This window comes from Haemorhous mexicanus, chromosome 1 (genome assembly GCF_027477595.1).
Source record: "Haemorhous mexicanus isolate bHaeMex1 chromosome 1, bHaeMex1.pri, whole genome shotgun sequence".
Lineage (NCBI taxonomy): Eukaryota > Metazoa > Chordata > Aves > Passeriformes > Fringillidae > Haemorhous > Haemorhous mexicanus.
In genome coordinates, this window is record NC_082341.1 from 6,210,562 (window position 1) to 6,237,028 (window position 26,467).

A 26,467-nucleotide genomic window follows, 5' to 3' on the forward strand; every position below is an offset into this window, starting at 1 on the left:
GCTTCAGCTGCAACACACGTGGCACAGGCCACTGCTGTTAATTATTTTATCTTTTAAAATGAGGGGGGAAGGTTGAGTAAATGAGATCAGATCAATCAAGTTTAAATTATTCAATGTCTTAATATTTCTGAAGGGGGCTTCTATTCGATTACTGAGCTCCTCCATCTCAGTTAATAATTAAATAATATGCTGGCAGGCACAATGCAGCATGATCATTTCTATTATTACTCATGATGATATCTGGGGCTCCTCTACACATGTAGCTGGGAGTTGGTAGTTTTGGCAGATCATTAATTTCCCAGTTTAAATAAAAGCTTTAAAACCTTGTTGCCTGTAGTTAGGCTACTTCCAAATCTCATAAATGGTGGAGAGTGTAAGGCTGTGCTGATGTAAAAGAAGCTTTTTCACAGCTGAAGACCTTGGTGAGATTCACCTTTGCTATTTAAACACGTGTTCTCCAGGAATCTTGCTATGTTGTATTGTTTATTTATTACTGGGCATTACATTTCAAAAGCTGTCGTAAACTAAGAGTGAGACGTGCAGGGCTGCACTGGGGAGCCTGAGACAATGATCCCTTCCTTGGTTTTACAAGGGCTGGAATCACATAGTTGCCAACAAAGACTCTCTCCTCTTTGTCTGCGTGGGCCATAAAGCACAAGCCTCACCTTCAGACGTGCCGAAATCCACAGGATGGGCACAGGACCAGAGAGCTGTGCCTGCTGAGCCCTCGCAGCTGCCATGGTTTCAGAGGAGCTACCAGTGATTAGAGACAATTGCTGAGCACTGTTTACAGACAGGAAGGGTTTTTGGAGATGTTTTCCAAGAAGCCAGAAAGCACCATCACCACCCTTTTGTCCATGCTGCTTGCTGCAAACAAGTCCAGATTATTTTTTCAGGATTAACAGTTACAACCTGACTGACCTTTTTCCAAATTCAATCTATTTTATGACTTTTTCTGTCCCTTAAGGAAGATATTTTGCTGTCTGATCACACCTTGTTAGAAAAATTCATTCTCACAGACCTGGATGGTGGGATCAGATTATTGCATCATTACAACAACAAATGCCTCTCAAAATCCAATCTGTCTTTACAAAAAGGAGTAAGAACTGTGTAACCAAGTGTTCCCTAAATTAATTTATTTCACCAGAAGAATTAGCAGACCACTACATTTTGAAGCAGACTGGAAATGAAAAGAAAAATGGTATTCCCAAACTTGCTCACCTCCTCAGCCCCTGGGGTGGGTGTAACAGCCAATCTGGGCTCTGGTGCTAATTTCACAACATCAGCCAAGGACACATTCCTTTCAGCTACAAGTCCTGCAATGAGAATCACAATCCTGATCAATGCAAAAAAACCACCATGAGGGATGTGCCTTGACTCCCTGGCAAATTAATACATTATATTGATCTTCCCTGGTCAGGTCAGCATTCAGGATTGAAGGATAAATGGCAGAAGATCTTACATTCCTATGAGCTAGCCTGGGAAGTGGGGACTCTGTGATTGAGTTTTTGCCAATCACTCAATTCATACCCTGGGGAACAGGTAAGCAGCAGAACTGCTACTCAACAATATCAGTAATTATTTATGGTTACAACAGTACAGTAAACAGCAGTGAAAATAGGTGGAAGCAAAGGATTCAAGGACAAAATGTGACTAAACATAAAAATGAAGAGAAATGAAAACACATTTAAGAAAATATGCTACAAATTATTAAATATCTTTATATGTAAGGAAGCAGAATAATAGGGGAGCTCTGCTGAGACAGCATTTTGCTTTGTGAGCAAATCACAGCACTCTAGGAGCTCCCTGCACACCTGCTAAGAACCCCAGGCTAACTGTGAAACACCCCAGATGCACACTGCAATATTATTAAAGAGCCCCTGCCATCAGTATTTCATTTATATTAGCAAGTCCTCACTTTTCCTCAATTCCTTTGCCTGGCCAGGAGTGAGGCAGCTGAAAGCATCAATCAAAAATGCCATTTAGGAACACACACAGCAAACCCCCTGGGGCTGGGCAGGCAGAGGATGTGAGCCCAGGAGTCCCTCCATCAGCACAGCAGCCAAAATCCTCGCTCAAACGCTCTGTCAGCCAAGCCTCCACATCTTGTATGCCAAGCTGGCAGAGGGAATACACACCTCACACACACACCAAATATCTGGCAGAGGGAATGCACACCTCACACACACACCAAATATCTGGCAGAGGGAATGCACACCTCATACACACACACCAAATATCTGGCAGAGGGAATACACATCTCACACACACACCAAATATCTGGCAGAGGGAATGCACATCTCACACACACACCAAATATCTGGCAGAGGGAATGCACATCTCACACACACACCAAATATCTGGCAGAGGGAATGCACATCTCACACACACACACCAAATATCTGGCAGAGGGAATGCACACCTCACACACACACCAAATATCTGGCAGAGGGAATACACATCTCACACACACACACCAAATATCTGGCAGAGGGAATGCACACCTCACACACACACACCAAATATCTGGCAGAGGGAATGCACACCTCACACACATACACACCAAATATCTGCACAAACTTGAATGGTGGCTCCACATTTCACACACATTCAGCAACAAGGAATCTGCCTGCAGCATTCAGTGCTGGGAGGCTTCTGAAGTGGCAGGCAAAGTTTGAGTATAAAGAAAAACAGTTGGGAAACTCAACCCACAAGGTGCAAAAATGGCTTTAAATATAAAGATAATCCAAGTGTTTCCACTGTCCTGCAAAAGCCTGCTTGGCCTGACAGAATCCTTGTGCCTTTTCTGGAGATAAAGAGGAGAGCATGCTGTGTGCATTAAACACAACAATTCAGGCTTTGGTTGTGCAATTTTCTGTGCTGTTTTCAAATGCAAGAGATCGTGCAGTCTTTAGATGCTATAATGTGACAGCAGAATTTGCTTCTAAAATTAAAACTTGGCTGATTTCTTCTGATGGCTGGTGCTATCTTTTACATGCTTGTTGCAATCCCATGGTCTTACATGAACTTGTAGAAAAGTTACCCATGTCTTAAGGCCCAAATCCTAAAGACTGAAATTAAAAAAACTGAGGCTAACTGAAGTTGGCCTAAACAAGGACTTCCACACTCCTTGAATTGTTTAGTTGTAAGATATTAGAAACCATTTTAAAGTACATGGATAAAAATTCATAGTTGGGATTCAAGTCTTAAATAGCTGATGGCCCACCCTTAACACACTCCCACAGACATTATTAATAAGTTAATTAACATGTAAATCCTGGGGCTTGGACTGTTATATTACAGTGAGTGATGTAGTACAGCAAGCAAGATGACTGGTCAGCCTAAGAGTATCCCAAGATTCCTGCTTTTACAAGAGGAAGTGCATGGAGCCCAGGACACCTTGCATATCATTCAACTTGATGTTTAAAAGCTGGAAGATGAATATAGGTTTAATACTGTCCAGCAGTATACAGGTCTTGCTGTCCCTGTTCTCATTGATTTTCTTTGTTGGGATCAACTTCTTGTTTGGTTTGGCCATTTCAGCAACCCAGTTCACAGCCCAGTCCCCAAAACTGGGGCAGCAGGCTGCACCAGCACCTTCAGCAGCCTGTATTGGATGGATGCTCACCAGCACCTTCAGCTGGCTGTGTTGGATGGATGCTCGCACCAGCACCTTCAGCTGGCTGTACTGGATGGATGCTCACCAGCACCTTCAGCTGCCTGTATTGGATGGATGCTCGCACCAGCTCCTTCAGCTGGCTGTACTGGATGGATGCTCACACCAGCTCCTTCAGCTGGCTGTACTGGATGGATGCTCACACCAGCTCCTTCAGCTGCCTGTATTGGATGGATGTCCACCAGCACCTTCAGCTGGCTGTACTGGATGGATGCTCACACCAGCACCTTCAGCTGGCTGTGTTGGATGGATGTTCACCGGCACCTTCAGCTGGCTGTGTTGGATGGATGCTCCACCAGCACCTTCAGCTGGCTGTACTGGATGGATGTCCACTAGCACCTTCAGCTGGCTGTATTGGATGGATGCTCACCAGTACCTTCAGCTGGCTGTATTGGATGGATGCTCACCCCAGCACCTTCAGCTGGCTGTACTGGATGGATGCTCACACCAGCACCTTCAGCTGGCTGTATTGGATGGATGCTCACCAGCACCTTCAGCTGGCTGTATTGGATGGATGCTCACCAGCACCTTCAGCTGGCTGTATTGGATGGATGCTCACACCAGCACCTTCAGCTGGCTGTATTGGATGGATGCTCACCAGCACCTTCAGCTGGCTGTATTGGATGGATGTCCACCAGCACCTTCAGCTGGCTGTACTGGATGGATGCTCACACCAGCACCTTCAGCTGGCTGTGTTGGATGGATGTTCACCGGCACCTTCAGCTGGCTGTGTTGGATGGATGCTCCACCAGCACCTTCAGCTGGCTGTACTGGATGGATGTCCACTAGCACCTTCAGCTGGCTGTATTGGATGGATGCTCACCAGTACCTTCAGCTGGCTGTATTGGATGGATGCTCACCCCAGCACCTTCAGCTGGCTGTACTGGATGGATGCTCACACCAGCACCTTCAGCTGGCTGTATTGGATGGATGCTCACCAGCACCTTCAGCTGGCTGTATTGGATGGATGCTCACCAGCACCTTCAGCTGGCTGTATTGGATGGATGCTCACACCAGCACCTTCAGCTGGCTGTATTGGATGGATGCTCACCAGCACCTTCAGCTGGCTGTATTGGATGGATGCTCACCAGCACCTTCAGCTGGCTGTACTGGATGGATGCTCACACCAGCACCTTCAGCTGGCTGTACTGGATGGAGGCTCACCAGCACCTTCAGCTGGCTGTCACACAGATGTAACAACTCAACATATGAAGGTCCTAGACCTGCCCTGGACAGTACCAACACTTCCCATACCCCATCCCTTGGTTGAGAAGCAGCCACCAGGCTAGGAATTACAATGTAAATTATATTCTCTGCCCTAATCCAAGTGTACTAAGAGCAAAAATCCCTCTTTGACCTGTGTGACCTTCCAGTCGGATGCACACAGCTTTACTCCCCCCATCATGCCCAGTTTCGCTAATCCCAAGTATTATCCAAGTGAAATTAAATTCCCTGACTGCTCACAAGAGTCTCCTGGCAGCCTTACCATGGATTGCCCTGTAAGCACTTCCCAGACAAGCAGAGTTGGCCGTGTCGATGGTGAACACGGGCGCGTTGAACACGTCGGACAGGACCTGAGGGGCACCAAAGCATCCATGAAACACAAAGGGAAAAGGAAATCCTTCATCACTGCTGAGGAAAACAAGCAGCCATCCCAAGCCCCAGCCAAGCACTCAGGAACCTGTGGAAAGAAGCACTGCAGGCAACAGTGAGGCCTGAACTTGTCACACCCCAGGGTATTGGTAATTCTGAGCTCCAGATGTAACCCTAGCCAGGAAATGAAGTCCCATTTCTCTCCAGATCTCTTGGTTGCATTCCAGAGGAGCCCTGGTTCAGGTATCATTCCTTAAAAGCTCACACAGTCAGCCCATGCTAAAGGCTTATGTCAGGGCAAGGAGACCTGCTCAGGAGACCACAGCTGGAGCCTGTTTGCTTCCACCCTGTTGAGGCTGATTCAAGTGGGAAGGAAAGAGAGAAGAACCAGTCATGGCTCCTCAGTTCTAAACTGGGATAAAAACAAACCTCCAGCAACACGAAGGCCTGCTAAACCTTTCTTCTTCATCTCCACCATTCCCATCCTATTAGGATCAGCAGGGAGAATGACACAGGAGCTGATTACATAGTCTCCAAATTTACCAGTTTCCTGTTTTTAAGGGAACCTTAGCTATGATGATATATTGAGACATTGGGCTTGAGTAATACAAATAAAATTTTACAGGCAAAGAAATTATTATGGTATCCAACAGATTCCAAAGTTATTTGACCACACATCATTCTGCATTGAAATCAACACCATCAGCACCTCACATCTGCTCTTCCCCACAGTTTAGGTTTAGAAAAACAATACAGAATGGGGAAAATTAAGACATATTTGGATAGGGACATAGGAGGTTTAATAATTCCTTCCCAAAAACATTGTTAACAAATGCTTTCCATTTTCATGGAAAATCACTTCTAGGACTGCAGATGCCTCTCAGGCTGAGCAATGCAAGAACCAGGAAACAATTCAGATATAACCTGTGCTGGTTTCATTACTTTTACCAAAGGGAAAAGTCTCACCTGATTTAAATCCATACAATTGAGTCTAAAACAAAGCCAAAATGTCCAGAACTCCAAACCATTTGGATTAGTGCAAGGCAACCCTGATCCTGGAATTTATAACCTTGCTGTGGATGGACCCCAGGGCTTCTTAAAAGATGACTAAGAAATTCAATCCATATCATCTATAGAGACATATAGTACATGGAATTTCTAAAGGATTTTTCTTTCTCTGAAACTTTGTGGAGAATCTTCAAATCCAAACCATTGAAAAATCACTGATTTTCACAATTTAAATGAAAGTGTCTGTTTGCTAACTAGAACCCAGGGGAAGCCTGAGCTTATACAATTAAAACTGTCTTCTGGTAAGACAGAAAAGTCAGGATTGGCTAATTTCATCTGCAAGCAAGCATTGAGCAGCACATGAACTTCAGTGCTAAAGAACAAATGAGAAATAAATCATGATCATCTATTAAAAAGTACTCTGGAAATTGTAAGGTCACAGAGCCCTAGTCCCACTGCCCATCCTACCAGCCAATGCTACCACTTTGTTTCAACACATTCCCCATCTACATCTTCACCTCATCTCTAGCAAGCATTTCTTGTCTTAAGTTTAAATTGGACAATTTTTTTTTTGTATCTCTGTGGAACCTCATACAATGCAGCTCTACTCTATACTGATTGCTAAGAAGTGCTGTAATACTGCTAATAACATTTTAAGAATTTCACAAATAACATTTTTTTTCCTCAATTATAAAATAAAAATGATTCAAAATTCAAAAATATATACCAAATATATTTGGTAAGTCGTTTGGAACTGTGGTATCTCTCACAAATAATTTCAAAAGAAACTGTTAGAGGTTCTACTGCTTAAGATAATTCACTGGGTTCCATGTGGTCATTAATCAAGCACCATATATGCTATAAAAAGCTTCCTGGAACTGTGAAGAAAGCTGCCCTACTAAATTTTTTTAACAGATTTTCCTAAGTTGTCTCCTTTGTGGTGTAAAATATAGGAGTTCCTGAACATTGATTAATTAAATGATAGTCCTTTGTAGCCCTGGAACAAATTATCCAAAATTGACCATGATAAGGGTGGAAGCTGTTATTCTTTATGCAACTGATATGGTTTCTGAGGTTTTGATTAAATTAAAAAGAAAGATCCAATTAACCAGTGATTGAATTAAGTGAATGACACTGTATTGATCATATTATTTTAAGGCACTTCTAATGAGTTTTAAAACCAGCTGAATTGTTATACGTGAGGAGCAAGCACCCCAGCCACCACTCTCCCAATCCCATGATTTTTCAGCTGTGTCTGTTAACAAACTATGTATTATAACTTTTGTTTCTCTGCCTTCATTCCACAGCAAGGAGATCCTCTTGGCACACAAACTGAAATACAGCTTTAAAAACAAACTCCTCTGTGAATACAGTGTTTCCTGATGCACCCTTAGCAGAATTACTCCTGTAAGGAGCAATGTTTTAAGCAATTAACCAATCAGTTAATTTTCCAATGTCACATTCTTAGGCAAAGTAACCAAAGCAGATGAAGAGAAGTGACATCTGCAGGCAAAACATGCCAAATTTGCTGCTCCCCAGTCAGCTGCACAAGCAGCAGTTAGACACACACGTGGTTTAGATGCCTTAGGAGAAAACAGCTTTTTGCTTTTTTGCTCTCTAAGTCCCATTTAATCCAGCTCAGGTTTTGTGGAGCAGAGAATTGACTGCAATTGTCAAAGAGAATGGTGTGCAGCTGAGGCTGGCCCTGACTCTCTGGAGCTGATGGGAAGGGATTGGAATCTCCAGAAGACATTTCACCCTCTGTTCACTATGTGATAGATGAATAATGTGATGGCTGACTCTCACAATTAAATGGCAAATATTATATGTAAGTTTTATAGATTTATTGTAGGAATGTGCCCCTTGTTGAAGGAGTGAAAAAACTATTCTTGGTCCTTTTAAAAAGGAAATAAGCCCAGAAGTTTCTCTCCTCAATTAGGTGAAAAAGGCATCTCATAGGACCCAGAGGATTCACCTCAAACTTAAAGATAGCTAATTAGACAAGAGCCAAAAAGTCCCACCCTGAGCAATTCACTAAAAAAAGAAGAAAACAGAGAAACTAATCACTTTTGTGAGGAGTTTTACCAAGGGCAAGAAAGCCTCGTGCACCTAGATCAGTTTTTCTCTGTAAAAAGTTTCTTATTTTGCCTTTTATTAAAATATATAGTTATGCTTTACTCCCTCCTTGCATTGTTATCACAGCATGCCCTGGGTACTTGGGACATTTGGGAGAGTGGGCTCGTTACTATGGAAATACCTGGCCTCTAATCAAGATGTAAGAAAGTGATGTCCACTGGACTGCAAAGAAGGAGTCAATGGACAAGACTTTGGGAGGGACTAAAGGGTTAAAAGTTTTCCCATGGTGGGGAAAAATCCTTTTCTGTTCTGCAGCTGCCATGATTTGGATTCAGTACAGCAAAATAAAAATGGAGATGCAACCGCAAGCTTAGTTCAGTACTTAATTTTCTCCTTACCTGTAGGATCTTTTTATTGTGAGATGCACCACCAGTAGCCAAAATCCTTGTTCTAGGCACTGCAATGCAATAAAAAGTACAAATCAGACAGACAGTGCATATGGTCAAGATTTGTGCTGCTGGGCCAAGTACAGTGAGAACAAGGAGGTGGGAGCCAGGGCGCTCTCTCTGTACCTCTAATTTACCTTCTGTAAAAAAGGAGATAACACTAATTACCCACTTTTCCAAGGCACATTAGAACTCTTCCTTAGAAGAGGCAGCATAAATATTGCAGATCTATTATTATTGTAGTGCTATCAATGTCAGGGAGATTTGCAAAGGAGATAGAGAGTAAGAAAGGCAGTGTTATTATATTACAGCTCTGGTTTGAGGTCAGGATGGTTTGGCTCATAGCTGTATATATACAAACTGACAGATAACCTTTAAAATCAGCAGTATTTTCCAAACTTATCTCCTCGTGATGCTCACAGTCAGAGTTCACTGAAACCTGGACAATCCCCACACGCTTGAATGACAAGGAAGTGTCTTAAAAGGCAAGAGAGATGGTCTAAATCACTAAAATAAAAAAAAATCTGAATCTTCATCCAGTGCAAACCCACAGCTTTGGGGGAGTTAAAAAATATATCCTGTGTTCTTTAGGCTTAAAGAAACCCATCCTTTCTTCTACATTCCTGAATGTGTGCTTCACCATTTATTTGTGCACGGCAGGCAACAAGCCACTCAGCTATCCACAATCACAATTCAGCAAGGCATTCCAAACATGAATAGTCCAAATGTTCTCACTGAAGTTCTTCAAAGGCTTAAAACAAAATAAATGCATAAACACTTTGATATCATACATTAAAAAAAAAAATCTAAACACTTAATTACCCTGATTTATGACAAAAATAAGTGATACCATCATGTATACCCTCCCAAAAGGGAAATTTCACTGTGGTTATTGTTTTGTTATCTCAACTTCCTTTTTAATAAAAGCTAAAGATAATTTATTTCTCACAAGGCAAAGTTGAGCAACTTACACTGATGTCCTAAATAACTTATTGTCATTTATCCTTTCAAGTATCTTAATGACAAAAGCCCTGAAGACAGAATTAAAAATAATCAGAAGATGCAGCTCACCACACCATTTCCAGACCCCCATCTGGGTGCTCAGGTGGAGCCCAAGACCCAGACAAAGCATTGCATGGGGGACCCTATTTAACTGATAAATTTAATTTTATTTTCCTCTTTGGAGGATATTCAGTGATGCACAAATTGGGTTTTAAAAGCCATTAGGATCTCTGTCAATGTCAGTAAACAAATAAAACAAACAGCAGAGTGATTCCTCAGGGAAAACAAGTTTCAATTATACCAACACAGAGTGACAGATTCCTGCCAAGATTATCACAACAACATAATAGCACAGAAACCAGTGAAAAATAACTAGTAAGCCTCTGTTCCTAGAAACCAAACCAAACTCTAAATTATTTGCCTGGTAGCCACAATTCTGTCTTGCTAAACCTTGTTGAGAATATAAATTCTTGCAGAACTACCACATCCAATGTGAAAACACCACATTTCAGAGACAGGCAGCAGGACAGGATGAGAAACAGACACACAGGCTACACTTCCCAGCAGCTCCAACCAAAGAATAAGCCAGGCTTGGCTCTCCAGTGCCTCTGGAAAGGGGCCCCTGCTGGGCTCCCACCATCAGGAAAGAGCAGTGGGCAAGATGAAAGTGGCAAAGCCAAACAGCACCCACCCCTGTGAGAGCAGCAAACACAGCTCAGCTGCTTCCTGCCATCTGCTCACCAGCTCTGTGTCTCAGGGCTTCTGCTCCACAACATCCCAAATATTTGCACTGGGAACCCAGGAATGGACAGGAGACTTCCTCCTTGCTAGGTCAGCACCTTCAGGTTTTGGCTATGTTATAAATTCATGCCATCAATGTAATTCAAGCAACTTCTATATCAATAAGTTATCAGAAACATGGGGGTAAATTTACAGTGCATTTTCTATTTAACACAGGCCCCACACAAGTAAGCATTTACCCCACCATCAGTTGAGTTAGGTGTCTTCCAAGAGGCCAAACTAGATCCCAAGTCTAAAATTGTTTAACATGCTGCTATCTGTACCCACCTTAATCCAGACCAATTCTTTTGCAGCAAAATACTAAGAATTATTTCAGAATATACCCAACCTACATGAGAAAAGAAGCTAACTTAATTTTCACTGTGAAGTTTCTAACACTGGTTAGCCAGCTCATGTTCTAAATTGGATCCACTCATGAGTACAGACACCCACAGACACACAGTGAAAGCACCCAAAAACCTATGCTGAAGCTACATGAAGGGCAAAACCATTCATTCTCCTTCTCTTTGAGTAAATAAGATGTCTCACTCCACTGAAACACATCCCACAGGGTTACAGCTAACTGAGCTTTAGCCACCACTGTGGGATGACAGACTCTGAGCTGCTCTACAGGTGGGACTGATCCACCCAGGCCAGATGGAAGCAAAACCTCAGGTGAATGTGGTGCTCTGCAAGTGGCCAGAGCAGAAACAACATCATTCCTCCTCGAGTTTCAGTCCCTTCTTACAGACAAGGATTAGGTCCCTAAAGAACTACTGGAATTTGCTGAATTTTAAGTTTACTTCTTATTTCAGTCTCTCTCCAAAGAGCAAGGAAAATACATTGATCACTGATTTCAGGGATTGTCTTTTTAATGCCAATAGTGTGTGCTTTACTGAACAGTGGACATTTGCTCTGAGATGTGTAATTGGATACATCTTATAAATAAATAAAGCAAGCCCATCATTTATGTATAAAAGGCATTAACAGAGGCATTGTTCATCCATCACCAGCAGTGTTCTCAGCCAGCTGTGTTTGAATCTGTCAGGAGCTACCATCCATCCCCTACAGCACTGCACAAAGAGAACTTCACCGTGCTACTAAAAAAATCCCCAAAAACACTAGTAAACATAATCCAAGAATTCAATTCTTTAACAGATGAGAGAATCAGATTTAAACATCTCTTAATTAAAAACTCCCTGCATACTACCTAACCAACCAGCTTATTTCCTCATTGAAAAACTAATTATTTTTTAGAGAGCTGATGCTGAATTTTAACCCTATCTAGAAAGTGTTTGCAGCTGCACATGGCACAGTGTTGTTCTGCCATATGCACATCTTCTGGAGAGTTACTGTTTTCTGTGGAACCTGGTGATTAACCTAAAAAAATAGAGTTAAAATAATGGTTCCCACTGGACAGGAGAAGGGAGGAAGCCCCAAGTAAAGTAGTTTGTTTATGCAGGAAGTCTGACCAAAGGCACTTTCCCACAAGGTTGAGAAGGCAGCACACTCTGTGCACATTACCATGCACAAAAAATACTCATTGTGCCTTCCACAGAGATCCAGCACGAGCTGAGTGATGTTAAACTCCATCTCCTGTCTCTTGCTTTCAGCCAAAATATTGCTTTTATTGAAAGGTACATAGGGGAAAGAAAAAAAAAAAATCTGTCACTGAGAATAGAATGATACAATGATATATGTTCAGCATTGTCAGTGGTCCCAATAAAACCACAGTCCTGCCTCACTGTAGATTTACAAACACAGAGGAGGGGCAGGCACTGATCTCTGCTCTGTGTGACAGTGCAGAACCTGAGGGAATGGCCTGAAGTTGGGTCAGGGGAGGTTTAGGGCAGATATCAGAAAAAGGTTCTTCACCCAGAGGGTGGTTGGGCACTGGACAGGCTCCCAGGGCAGTGGTCACAGCACCAAACCTGACAGAGCTCAAGAAGTGCTTGGACAACGCTCTTGTTCACAGATGTGACTCTTGGGGAATGTCCTGCACAGGGCCAGGAGCTGGACTGTGACCCTGGTGGGTCCCTTCCAACTGAGGGCATTTTGTGACTTTGCTGATAAATATAACTATGAAGAAAAATAATTACCCTGGCAAACTCCCACCTGTCAGAGGGGTAACGCTGATAATTGCCACCAAAAGTCTTCTGCCACATCACTGGTGCAGGGAGACTGGAGGTTGAAATTCAGCCTCCTGTCCCACCAGGAGTGGGGCAGATCAGGCTGGTGACAGACTCAGATGCTGAAATTGGTGGGATGACTCCTGACCTCAGGGCTTTTGGCTCTTGCTGTATTTCAGCAGGACAGAAACAGTGTGTTGGTGTCACTACAGAATTTTGCTGGTTCATGCACCTCACAGTCCAAAACCAGAATTTGACCTTCCATTTTGAGGCTGAAAACCCTTCAACTTTTTCATCTAAATTTTCAGTGCTACCCACAGTCCTGGTTTATACCCCAAACTCCAGGCACATGCTGACTTCCAAAACTCTGAAATGACAATTTCAAGAATTCATCCAAACAGCTTCATAACATCTTTCTCATCACAACTGAATCCATAAATAAAACAGAACAATAGAACATGTATTCAAAAAGCAGCTGATTATGCACATGAACCCACGCCAGTTTTAAGCATGATTGCAAATAACTGCAATTTACAATTTGCAAGCAACAAGAAAAGCCCCTCCTTTATTTCTCTGATTAACTTCAAAGGCTGTAATTTTTTTTAAACAGTATTTGCTAGCTTTTCATTCAAGAAAAAAAATTAAACAAAACAAAAATATATGGGGTTTTTGTCCCATTTATCAAACAAATATTCCAAAATCATCCTCCTTGCTTATTAACTCTTCCAAAATTCATGCTAATCTTCTTTATTCATATAAAGACACTGAAATTTAACTCCTGTTATGGTAAAAGATTGCTCTTATCTAAACTCTTTGTAAATATGGCCTTTTATGTCCCTGAGATTTCTAGGACTGGGTCCTAAACAATATCTACATGAATGAGGCAAAAGTAATGGAAAGTGGAAAGTACCCTTTTTCTCCTTTTCCTTTTTAATTTAGACAAATACAACTGCCCAAGTAAAAGCCATTCAAAAACTTTCTTTTATTATTTTTTTTTTTATTTTTTAGAAGTGTTTGTGACTTTCACTTTGAAGCATCAGCTAATTTATTACTGACAAAAGCAAGGCAGGTTTGCCATAGAGGATGGTTGCCTTTTGAACTGGCAAGTGAAGAAGATTTCATATATTTTGTAACATGCTTTAATTTCACTGAGGGTTGCTCAAATGTTTGTCGAGAATTTTCCAGACACAAAATTTAGTCTTATTTTTTAAATGCAATGCCTGGGGAAGAAAAACAACTTTTACAGATAGAATTGATCATCAGCCTCTAAGGCCACTGTAGTAGAACTACCATTAAATCAGCTGTGATTCAACAGAGGGGGAAAAAAGCCTGGATTTTCTCAGCAGCAATGACAAATTTGCCTAATATTCTCAACATTTATGCTACTTACATAGATAAAGTCTTTACAATGATGTGGGGGAGACCAGGCATGATTCTTCTTGCTCACACTGCTGCAAGGCAAGAATGACGCCACTAAAATGAGCAGAGGAGCAACAACCAAGTTGAAAGAGAGTTAGGGGAACATTTTAGTAACCAAGGCTCATGTGCCACTGAGAGTCACAGGCCACCTTTTGTTCTCAAGAAATTGTTCTTCATGAAGATGTCAAATTTGGCTTTCCTAAAAACTTATTTCAATCAAGACAAAACTTGAGGATTTCAGAACCTGAAGTTTGAAGACACCAAACCACCTCAGTGAAAATCCTCCTAGTCTAGCTCAGCTCAGAGATTAATTTAAAATGTAATGTTGACACAAAGCCTTGTTCTTCATGGATTTCAGGAAGAAATAAACAAAGAAAGACATGCACATAAATTACCTCTTAAGAGCAGTTTAAATGACTGCAGATCACCCCCAAAAAACCCACAGAGCCCAAGAGGTACTCCAGAGGAAACAAAATCTACTCAAGATACAATTCAGCTTCATTGACTGCAGCAGAATTATACTGCAGGGAAAACTTTGGTACATGAGTGGTAAAGACTTCTTTGGGAACAAGCAGATCAATAGTCATAACATTGTTAAAACATATACATTGAAGCTGGCAACAAGGCTTCTGAAATATTTGCAATTCTTGTACAAATACTGCAGAGCTGCAATTGCTTATCAATTCACAGTGATTTTTAATTTATTTTTTTTTAGACACAGATCTCTATTTGGCAGAATATTATGATGAAGCCTGGGACAAATTCCAAAGGTAAGGTTTTAAAAAAAAAAAATCCACAACTCAGCACTAGAGCCTATGGCAAGGGGGGGAAAAAGAGCAGCAGATTCAGGCAAATAAATTTTGTATATAAAGGATGAATATTTTGGAAAAATATTTCTCTGAAGCTTTTAAGGAGATGGAAGAAATGGCAGAGGGGCTGGAACTAGATAATCTTTAAGGTCACTTCTAATCCAAGCTTTTCTGTGATTCTATGAACACTTAAAATCTGTTTGGTCAAAACTGAAAACATATGGGGGAAGTCTTCTCCTGAAGACATTATTACTAGAAGCAATTTAATGAACTTTGCTATCTTTTGTTAATTTAATTTCTAGGTTCTCAATGAATTCATTAAAGAAAAAATAAGTAACATACTTCATGAAGTAATAAGGTAGAAAGGATTCACATACCAATGTAACTGCTTACATCAAGTTTAATTTCTTTGGTTTTTGGCCACCCAGTTTTCCTCTTTTGTTACCCAAAGTTCAGATATTATCAGAACTGTGTGTTGGGGAAAATACTGATAACCACAAAAACTATTCAGCAGTTGTTCAAACATCTATAAAGCAGCCAAGGCTCCAATTAAAGGCTTAACCTAACAAAGAACAACCTGCTTTGATTTACCCTATGTTGCCACAATTATTCATGAGACTCTTGGCAACACCTCTGCCTTCACCTTCCACTGCAGAATTCCTGTTTTCAGCAAATAAACAAGAGATCTGGAACCAATGGGACAAATTAACTGATTCCCAAAAAATGTTCTGAAGCAGGTGGTGCCAGTCTGAAAACAAAACCTAGAGGAGATGCAAACCAGGCATTTTAAATCTGGCCATCACATCCAGTTTTTTAATAACATACCTGCAGACAGCTCCAAAATAGTAAAATATCAGAGTGGACTATTTGCCTAAATGAGATCACACAAATTCCACACAGTGAGCCCAGAGTCCAGATCTGTAACCACTGAGCTACAGGGACCTTAGAGAGACACAGAACTCCAGCTAAAGTGACTGAGAATTTGCTGTGCCTACTGACTGTTTCCATGTTTAATACCTCTAAATAGTTGCACTCTTCCCATAATTTATATTTTTATTCTTTAAACTTCTAGTCACTTAATCTTCGTGGCTTTAGCCTTCCAGTCAAAATGTTATTATTAAAATTAGGTTTCCCCTTCACATGTTGGCACTTTACAGACCACAATTAAATTACATCTTCTATTTCTTTTTAGTGAGCTAAGGATATTATGTTCTGCCACTCATTAAAAGGCATCATTTCAAGACCACAAACCACTGATGCTTAGTGCTGCTGGTCTATTACCATTGCCTTGGTCTTCACCTCTGAAACCACTGTCAAAGAAAAGAGCAGAGTTGGTAAGAGCACTAAAAATCCCTGTCCCAGAAGAGCCTGGCTGCCTGTTGTCAGATGGCCTATCCAGATATTTACCTGCTAATAAAACTCCTGGTAAATCACAGAGGACCTTGCACTGGAAAACTGCCTGGGAGAATTTTTGGAGGGAATGTTCTGGCTCTGAATGTCTGTAGCTCCAAGAGGCGGGAGCCCTGCAGTGCCATGTGAGAGGAGTGCCCTGTGGTCCCCATCACACTGAGCCCAGGGTTCTGGAGAGTTCTGCCCTGAGCTACACCCCAGTGCCTCTGGCAACCCTGACAATTCCTGCTGCTCAGCTCCCAGGCTAAGGTGGGACACTCACCCAGAGACAGGCACATGCAAGATATGCTCACAAATTAGTTTTAATAAAAAGGTTTCTGCTACCTTTAAGCATTCTCCACTGACTAAAACCAATTTTTTTTCAATGTGCTGTGAAGGCAGCATTGCAGCACAGTTCAGTATCTCCTCAAAGTATTCTGACACAGGAGAAACTTCTGCTTGAAACTCAGCAAAACACACACCCTCCCACACATTTCACAATTCTGATGTGTATATACCACATGTGGCTTTACAGATCACCCTTCTGTAATTAATGCTTGTTACTGACTTATTCAGGAAGACAAAGAACAGAGTTTTTAATATAGATTTGTCCTCACACACCAATATCCAGCCTTGAAAATCTTCTAAGGAAAATGGAAAATTACATTGGCAAATCAACACATGACACCATCCATCGAAGGTTAAAATGAGAAAAGCAAGGAAGGAGATAAATGAGCCACCCAAGGTCACACAAAATCAGAAGAACAAGCAAGAATAGAACAAAAGCCTCTTCATTACTTAGATCACAAATGCATTCAATTCTGCATTAGTTAATCTGCAGAGCATGAGCATCAGAAGCAAGACATGTCCACAGGAGAAAATATAATAATAATGAGCTGCAAGTTCAGCATTACCTAAAGCCACAGGATATAATTAAAAGGCACAGGGTGCAATGACCTGACCTTGAATGCCACTCAAGTGATGAGAAAAAAGAATGTGCTATCAAGTATGTTGATTCTAGAGAACCCAAAGCACAAGAAACCTTGGGGGGGAAATCAGTCTGGGATCTAGATTTGCAAAGCAGATCTCTACCAGGTCTCAGGCCTTCTCTTCACCCTTCTACATCAGACTTTGTGCCTTATCAACAGCAACAATAAAAACCTCTGGAAATGCAACAGAAAAGAGCCAAGCCCAAGCCATATTTTATTTTTGTGAAGGATAAGCCTGATAAAAAAACAGAAAAGAGCTCCCAGCGCAAGGCAATTTGGGTGTTTTCTTAAAATATTTTTTCAAAAGAATTATTACATCTCTTTTGGCATCCACAAATATTGCCTGTAGTTTTCCATCTCCTAGTCCAGGAAGGCTGGTTTATGTTCATTCAGTGCTTTGTGAAGAATTTTTCTTCTTGATTTTTGTCTTTCATACCTCCTACTCCTCTCAACAGAAACAACCTACAGGTTGAAAGTACTTCACAAGAATAAAATTAATTGATAGGAAGGTGCAACTGCTCACCAAACAAGAGCTGAGGTAGCAGAAATTCTGTTTGTTTGTTCAGTTAAGTTCCATATATCAAGAAGAGAAGGAAATAATTTGAGGCAGTAACATTTTTCTCCCTAAAAACTACACCAGACCTAGTCACAGAAAAAAAAACTCACTCTGACCTGCTCTGTGTGACTGTGCTGAGTTACTTCACTCCTCTGAACTCATTCTTCCTTTACCTAAAGAACACAGCACTGGGGACCACTTGTACCAGTTGGGTCTCTGAGCAGCACTAAAGCCTTCTGTTATTAATAAATCTCCTCCTTTCCAAGTGGATTATTTATAAATGAATTCTGTGACCTCTGGCAGGCCAGAACTAAACAGAGAATACAGTTTGTTCCCATTTAACTGAAAAACAAAGGCTATGGAAAGATGGATAGAGAGAAGCAATTAATATTTCCTAATAATTGTCACAGTGAATGGGAGAGCTGCTGTGTTTCTCAGGGTTTCTGCTCAGAGAGGTTCCAGGTAGCTATTCATTCACAGGGCTGGGTTCATGTAAATCAGATGTTGTTGCCAAGCAACTATAGGTGCTAAGGAATGAAATACAGTCTGCAGAAACCTAATAGCCTGGAGAGAAAAAGGACTACAATCAGAGATTTATGGCATATATAGAAAAAGGGAAAGAGTCATTCTCCCACACACAAAGAACACAGATACTTTATTATAAATGTCCTTAGCATGTTTTTCTAAGGCATAATTAGGCAATAAAATTCCCACTACACCCCAAATCAAACAGGTAAATTCCTTTGGTTTTGTTTTTTGGTTTTTTTTAATGTTTTACTCATTAAACTTTCTAGAAATAGATCTTGAGAAATTAGCTACCAAGACAAAAGGTAAAATTTAACCCAAAGATCTTTCTTTTGTCCAAGAAAGGTGTTAGGCATACAGAGAGCACTGCAACTGCCAATCAGCTTTTCACTTTACCTTCTTATGTTTTTATACCATGCTCATTAACATTGCATCTGATCATCAGAAATTCTCTTTAAGCTTATTAAGATTTTAAAATATTTTTAGCAAGTTAATTAGAATACATTAACAGAGCTCATCTGTGTTCACCCATCATGCATATTTTATTTCATTCAGGCAAATTGCTTTTAAATGAAATATTAGATCTAGGAGGGGTACACTGTTGGGTACTGAACAATACAACCCCTCAGTACAAACACACACCCTAACAGCTTCATGCCACTGAAGAGTGGGGACTTTTTGATGACAAAGGGCTTTTTAAATTCCTATTATTCCAACCCTCTGCAGCTGGGCTGTGCAAACATGGACCTGGTGCATCACCCTCGTAGCTGAACCATTCCCTGCTGCCCTCACATTCCCTGTACAATCAATAAAAGTTAAAGACCAAAATTGCAATGGGAACTAAAGGTCCAGCTAAGGAGAAGGAAAGAACATTTTGAGCCCCTCACAATGTAATTTTTACAAATCTCTGTTTGATGGGTTTGTTCTTCCTCTGCTGGTGGTGTCTGAGGATCTCACTTGATCTAAAGGCAGGAGCTCAGTCAGAGGCTCTGGCACAGGACTCTGACAGGCAGGGGTGCACATGGGTTTGGCAGAACAACCAGAACAGCTCACAAAGGATGAGCCTGAAATACCCTGAACCTTTGCTTTAGCAATCATTGGAAATGTCTCCCTCTAACGTGCACTCAGCCTCACCAAGTTTAACTAAATAATAATTTCTGAGGAAAAAGGAGATGACAAAAACTACCTTGGCATATTTTTGGCGTGTCTCTTGCAGAATTTTACTCAAGTCAGATGAAGTCCATTCACTGGCCATTGAAACTTAACTACAACTCTACTAATAATAAGATGTTCCTCAAGCCCCTGATATACCTTCACTCAATCTGGCCAAATAAGACATCTTTGAAATTATTCCTTTATGGCCCAAATACTTCCTACCTGAGGAAGGACGGAAAAATCACACTAATTTCACCAACAGTTCTCAAGTTAAGCAGTTACTTTAAGAGAATTGCAAAAAATAAAAGGATAAACAAAGTTTGCCAACCTCATGCTTGATTCAGATTTTGCACTCTCACTGCATTTCAATTAACCTGCCACAGATTGCAGAGCTGACATATTTGATTCAGATAGTAAAGAAAACACTCTTAAAAAAAAAAAAACAGGTCTGAATCCTTTGATGAGTGATCATACAATCCATATCAAAATACACATTTAAGTCTCAGTCACCACACATTTCATGATCTGCATCATTAACACTGTCTGGATTGAGGGATTTTGATAATCTCTTTGACAATCTACAGCAGTTCTTTATCTCCAAGGCACGGATGCCTTTTAACCAATGATCATTATTTAGGTATGCTTTGTGCCTGTAGCCTTCCCTGAGATGCTAATCTCCATAATTCAAGAGGCTGCTCTTTTATAAACTGCTGCCATACTCCCCATGTTTTTCTCCACTGGTGAGCCCCAAAATCAGGAGTGTTTAATTTAGCATTTGGCTGAACACATCAGCCATGCTGACATGGGGATATTTTAAGCACAGCTGAGCAATTCTATGGAAAGTTCTTCCAAAGGCCAAGAAAAGAGAGCTGTCTCAATGGATGGAGTCCCTTTTCTCTGGATAAATCACTATTGATTGCACTGAACCCAAACCCACCCTGCCATAACCTCTTCCTCCTATTTCTACACTTATTAACAAACTCACACATCAAAAGCATAAAACACAGTCTGCACTTTTTTCTCAAGCTTGACCAAGCAGTTTTATGCTTTATGTTTTAAAGGAGTTCTCAGCCTTTGACAGCTGGAGAAGAGATTTCACCTCCCTGCCACAGAGTTGGAGTCCAGCAGCTGCAGGGATCAGCTGGGATCTCTCTCCAGATCTCTCTGCATGCTGAGTAATGAGCCACACACTCCCAAAAACCTATTTGCTAGCATTAAAAAGCAAAAACTGCCTTGGTTTATTTTGTAGCATTTAAGCAGAGATATGTCCTATCCTAAGAAAAGAAATCAATATAAATTTCTAGTAGCACCTTAATTGCAAAGAGTAGGGCTTGAATGAGCAATGAAGGCAAATCAACATTTAAATGTCATTTAGAGTGACCAAAGACACTGAAATATGTATACAATTAAGAGTATTCTCTAGATAAAGGAGTGGGTAAGGTAAAGCATGACTACCAGACAATGGTAAAATAAACTAAAAATGTGCTTTGCAATTTAGCAAAGCAGATTTTGTCATTGGCCTACCCTGGCACACACTCCTTGATCCCACAACAGAAACAGTGACTCATTTCTCCAAGCCAGCACAATTTTAACAAACCCCTATAACATCACTGCTAGAGCTGCATCTGGAGCAGAGCTATGCTCCAGCTCACCTGGCTCAGGATTTTAATGACATCCTGGAGCTCTCCCCTGCTTTGAAAAACTTCCCTGTTAGCCCAGCCTTGCCTGGAGCAGCTCAGGGTGTGTTATCCACCCCAATCCCCACCTGCCTCTGTCATCCCTCCAGAGAAGTCCCAGCTATCTTCATTAAAAAGCTGAAAAACTCCTCCTGTCCATTCCCTCTCTCTCTCTTCCCCTTCTCCCAAAATCACATCACAGAGGACTCAGGGCCAGGTCTTTTCTTTTAATTTTCTTCTGCAAAGGCCAAAATTTTCCACTTCCTGAAACCCAGCCCCAGCTTAGTATGAGACATCACTGAAAAGCCACTGAAACTACCAATTTCAATTTTTAATTTTTTTTCATTATTGTTGTTAAAGAGGGTGCTCACTTATTTTTTTTTCCAAATGCAAAAGGATGAGATTTTCCACTCTGGGTACATCCTCTGGGTACCTGAGGTGTGGTTCACCAAAATGCAGCATACTCTGAGTCCCTTTCACTCCACCACATCCAATCCCCACATAAAACAGCAGTCAACAAAAATGTACAACATCTTTTCCCAATTCCTCACAGTTAACACATTAAGTGGCAATAAAGGGTGCAATGACTTTCCAAGGGCATGTACCTGTTTAATTATTCAAAAGAAAATTGACTCAGGCACCATGGTATGAAACACTGAAATATGCAAATGAAGTAAATTATGGGGGAAAGCAACAAAAGAGGAAAAAAGGGATCATGGTGAGGGGAATATATGGGGCAGATTCTGATCATCCTGTGTCTGAGTTTCTCTATGTACATGTGTGTAAGAAGGAAAGCTTGTGAAGTGACAGAAAAATTACTATTTACTCATCTCAGTACTCTGACCAGGGTCTTGAAACAATCTAACCATGCCTAGAATTTCCTAAGAGAGTGTTATTTTCACCTATATACATGAAGCAATTTCAGAAAAAGGAATGTTTACACCTTTCTAAACAATCAAATCTTACTGCTGGGAAAACACTTGTTTCAACACAGGCTGTATAGAACAGAAGAAAAGATACAGGACCTGATCCATGAGTAGATCTCATTTATTCTAAATTAAGGGTCTGAAATAACTCACTAAAGTAATAAGACCAGGTTAACAGAAAGGTACCATAACACCAATTCTAGCTATTTGTCCATAAAACAAGAATATCCCATTAAAACAAAGAGCATTTGATTTTACCTTGGACCAGAGCAAATGTCTTTCCAATCAAGACATCCAGTGAATTGAATGTCTCTTGTAAGCAGGTGCTACTATGTTATATTTTCATCCAAACTGCTGAGAATAAGCCAGAAGAAAATGACAAAGTAAATTGAACAAGAAAGTGTCTGATCTCGATGAATAATTCAATGATGCAATGCAACAAATACTGATTTTTTTTTCCCTAGTAAAGGCAGTTTACAACTGTCCTTTGCTTAGAAAAATGACCTTCTGATGGTAATTATGCTTTTGTCTTTAGGCACTGGATGACAGTCTTAGTGATGCTCATGATTCCAGTTCACAGCTCTGCTGCTGATCTCAAAGCACTCCATTCCTGCTATATCATCTAATCCTTTTTTTAATAACATAATCCAACTGCTGAAGAACTTCAACCATAATATCAGGCACACTGGCCACTGACTGTTCTTTAACTATTCTGGTCACTTTTCTGAAGTCTTAAAAGGCACCAGAGAGCCACAGAGCCACAACCACCACAGAACTCACAGAATTCCCAGAATGACTGGGTTGGAAGAGACCTTCGAGATCATCAAGTCCAACCCAGTCCCAGCACTTCAACTAAACCCTGGCACCCAGTGCCACATCCAGGCTTTGTTAAACACACCCAGGGATGGGGACACCACCACCTCCCTGGGCAGAACATTCCCAACTTTATCACTCTTTCTGTAAAAAACTTTTTCCTGCTATCCAACCTGTATTTCCCTTGGTGCAGCTGGAGGCTGTGTGCTCTGGTTGTGTCAGTGCTGCTGGAGAAAGAGCCCAGCCCCAGCTGAGCACAGGCACCTTTCAGGAGCTGCAGAGAGTGATGAGGGCACCCCTGAGTCTCCTTTTCTCCAGGCTGAGCACCCCCAGCTCCCTCAGGGGTTCCTCACAGGGTTTGTGTTCCCAGCCCCTCTCCAGCCTCTGGATGTGCTCAAGTGTCCCAACGTCCTTCCTAACCTGAGAGGCCAGGACTGGACACTGGACATTCCCATTCCCTGAGGAACTGCTTGACTGCATGGAAAACAACAGGCAGAGAAAGCCATCACTGCCACTCCACAGCCAGCACAGACAGGAGGGAGCTTGGTAGGATTAGGCTGTGACACACCAAAGTTGGACTTGTTGCAAGAAAAGATTCTGATAGGATAGCAAGACACAGGAATAGGTTAACCACTATTCCCATTCCCTGAGGAACTCCTTGACTGTGTGGATGACAATGGTGCAAACACAGAAAACCTTCAAAAAGTCACTCTGCAACCAGGACTGCCAGAGCCACAGGTCCAGAACAACCATGGCCACACAAGCTAATGAAAACAGAATTCACCGGGAAAGGGCTGAGCTAGAACAGAAGTATGGTTTTTATTACCAACAATTGAAAAAGGCAAATAAGAATTCCCCTGTAGCATCCAGTGATGCCTTGTGAAGGCTGTGCTAGAACAGAGGCTGGACAGAGCTAAAGAATAAAGTAGGGATTTATTAAAAGCCCCAATGGATGCACCTGGGGCAGCACAAGAGCCCAGCCGGGGCTACACCCAAGATGAACCAAAATGGTCACAAAATGGATGACTGTTCACAGGGTCTCCCACTTTTATAAGTTCTGCTCCATTTGCACCTTGCAGTTCATTGTCCCATTCCAGCTTTAGCCCATCCAGTCCTATCCTTCTTGTTTTTCTCTCTCCAGCCCACGGGGTTTGTGCTCTTGGGCTGAGATTTGGATCATTTGTCCTTGGTCCCCAGCTAGAGAAGGAATTGTTTTGTCTCCCTACTCTGTGCAGAGAGCTCACCATCCCCTAATGTGAAGCTCAGAACTACACACTTAAGCAGCACAGATCTGAAAAATATGAAAGCTAAAACCGGAGGCATCACCAGAATAAAGACTATGTTGGAAGAGCCCTATCACTGGGGAGATGAGCTCAGCCTGGTGATAGCCAGAGAAATCTTCCCTAGGGCTGTGGCACAGCACAGTGTATTCAGGTCTTTCTGTAAGCCATCCTTCACATATCAATATTTTAAAAAGGGACTTTTTCATTAGAAGATCATAACTGAGAAAGGCTTCTTTTGCCTTTTCTCATTTATTCTTCACTCATTTGGGCTCTACATCTCTCCCGTGCTGCACAATTTTATTATGACAAAAACATACAGCAAATAACACTGTCTGCAGAAGGTTATCAGTACAGCCAGAACAACAACAAAATGAAGAAAAAATTAACCCTATAAAATTTTTCACACTTGACATAACCAGGACTATCTTAAATACAAGTAAGGACACAAGCGCTTAGGTGCCTCTTTTCTACCTCCTGCAATATTTCAGCATTTCTTGCTCATGAATACTCAGATTACATTTGGCAAGTTGGCAGCACTTCTTAGCACCTAACGATCTAATAAAAGTTTTTTTTTCCTCTGTGCTAGACAAATCTGCCCACCTTCAACCTCTGCTACCCATAAAACAATTTATTCAAGTACCTTTACTCTGAGCACAGTTAACCTTTGCAATGCACAAAAGCTTCTGTGCCTCATAAATGAACAAAGAGCTCCTAATGAACAAAAAATACTTTTCTGACTAAAAGTTTAATATTAATTCTGGGAATACAAAGTATAATATTACTACCCATATATTGTACATAATACAGTACATAGCTCATGCATCTTCTTTTAAAAGGTTTCTGTTTTCAAATTACTATTGTATAAGATTTCTATACACCACAAGGATCCTTTAGGTTACTGTGGATTTACACTGGGAATCAGAAAAAGGATGAGCATGAAAAAGAAAACTCACCCTCACACTAGTTAAAAAGCCAAGGGAGGAATGTAAGGGGAAAAACAAGATTCATTTTGTTTTCTTCATTTCAAGGTTAAACCTCAAAGAACTTGAATATCTCACACATGGGTGCAAGTTTTCAGTGCCTGGTCCATGAACTCCTGGCAGCCCATAATGTAAGAGAAACACACTGGTTGCCAAGGGGACTTGAACTTGCCATGCAAGAAGTCCAGTCCCATACTGAAAAATTTAGGGATCCTAGAAATTTTAAGTTTGAAAATCAATGATCAAGAGGAAAAAAAGTGGCATGTGAGCAGTTTTCATCCTTCTTTCCCCAGTTTCTTGCAGGGATGGGGGATCAGTAGTGGACTGGAGGGCTTGAATGCACCAGTGTCACACCTCTCTGTGGAGACATTTTACATTAAAGCAAATGCTGGCTCTAGTTCTGTATTTTTAGCTGTATGTTAAATGAAAAACTGCACTGAATTCTGCAGTAACACAACTGTTGATCACACTCTGTTTTGTAACAGAAGTCCTGTCAGATATTTAGCCTTAGTTACTAAAAACTATCTTCAGGGAGTACAAACATTTCCCCTCTGGCATCCTGTCAGTCACAGCAAATCTGTAAATAAACTGTCAAACTCTATTCCAATCATTCCTGAATCTGCAAGGGGGAAAAAAAAAATAGTAGAATTGGTGCAGCTGGTTGTAGTCCCTGTAGAGCAGGGCTGATTTCACAGCTTTAATATGGTTCACTACTTCACAGCCAGTCTGATCTGATATACAGCATGCAGAAATGAGTGACACCTTTGCTAATCATTTTCTTAAACTTATCACATGTGGAGGTAATAACAGATGCAATGACTTTTCAAGGGCATGGACTGGTTAATTTTTCAGCAGCAAATCGACTTCAAGTTCTGCAAAATTAAAAATCCACTAAGACACACAGTCAAGCTATCTAAATTATGGAAAATCACACAAAAAGGGAAAGACAAAGGTCTGGTCATGAGAGACACAGTGTTAGACCCTCTTCTTACACGGTCTCATGCAAAGCAGGGATATAGCAGCAGCAAACAAGCCAAAAATCTAAAGAGAAGTGCTGACTTCAGCAAAGACTGACTAAATAAAATGGGAAACCCTATGTACTATTACCTGGAACATATCAGCACCTTTGTTCTGTAACTCATAACTTATTAAGCAATCCTGAAGGAGTTGGTCAAGAATTTTTCTTGACCAGATATGTTTTGTTGGACCAGAACAGCCAACTGAGGAGTTTTTCAAG

At 41.2% G+C, this 26,467-nt stretch overlaps 1 protein-coding gene across 2 annotated transcripts in view; it reads right to left on the bottom strand.

The window, feature by feature from the left end:
• The window catches only part of XYLB (xylulokinase), an 89,771-nt gene that overhangs the window by 13,703 nt on the left and 49,601 nt on the right, over positions 1-26,467 (bottom strand). For both annotated transcript variants that reach the window (XM_059839121.1, XM_059839131.1), the window contains exons 16-18: positions 8,752-8,810; positions 5,163-5,250; positions 1,222-1,316 (exon numbers count right to left, since the gene is read on the bottom strand). In XM_059839121.1, coding sequence (XP_059695104.1) covers positions 1,222-1,316; positions 5,163-5,250; positions 8,752-8,810 — 242 coding nt within the window. The remainder of the gene's footprint in view (positions 1-1,221; positions 1,317-5,162; positions 5,251-8,751; positions 8,811-26,467) is intronic.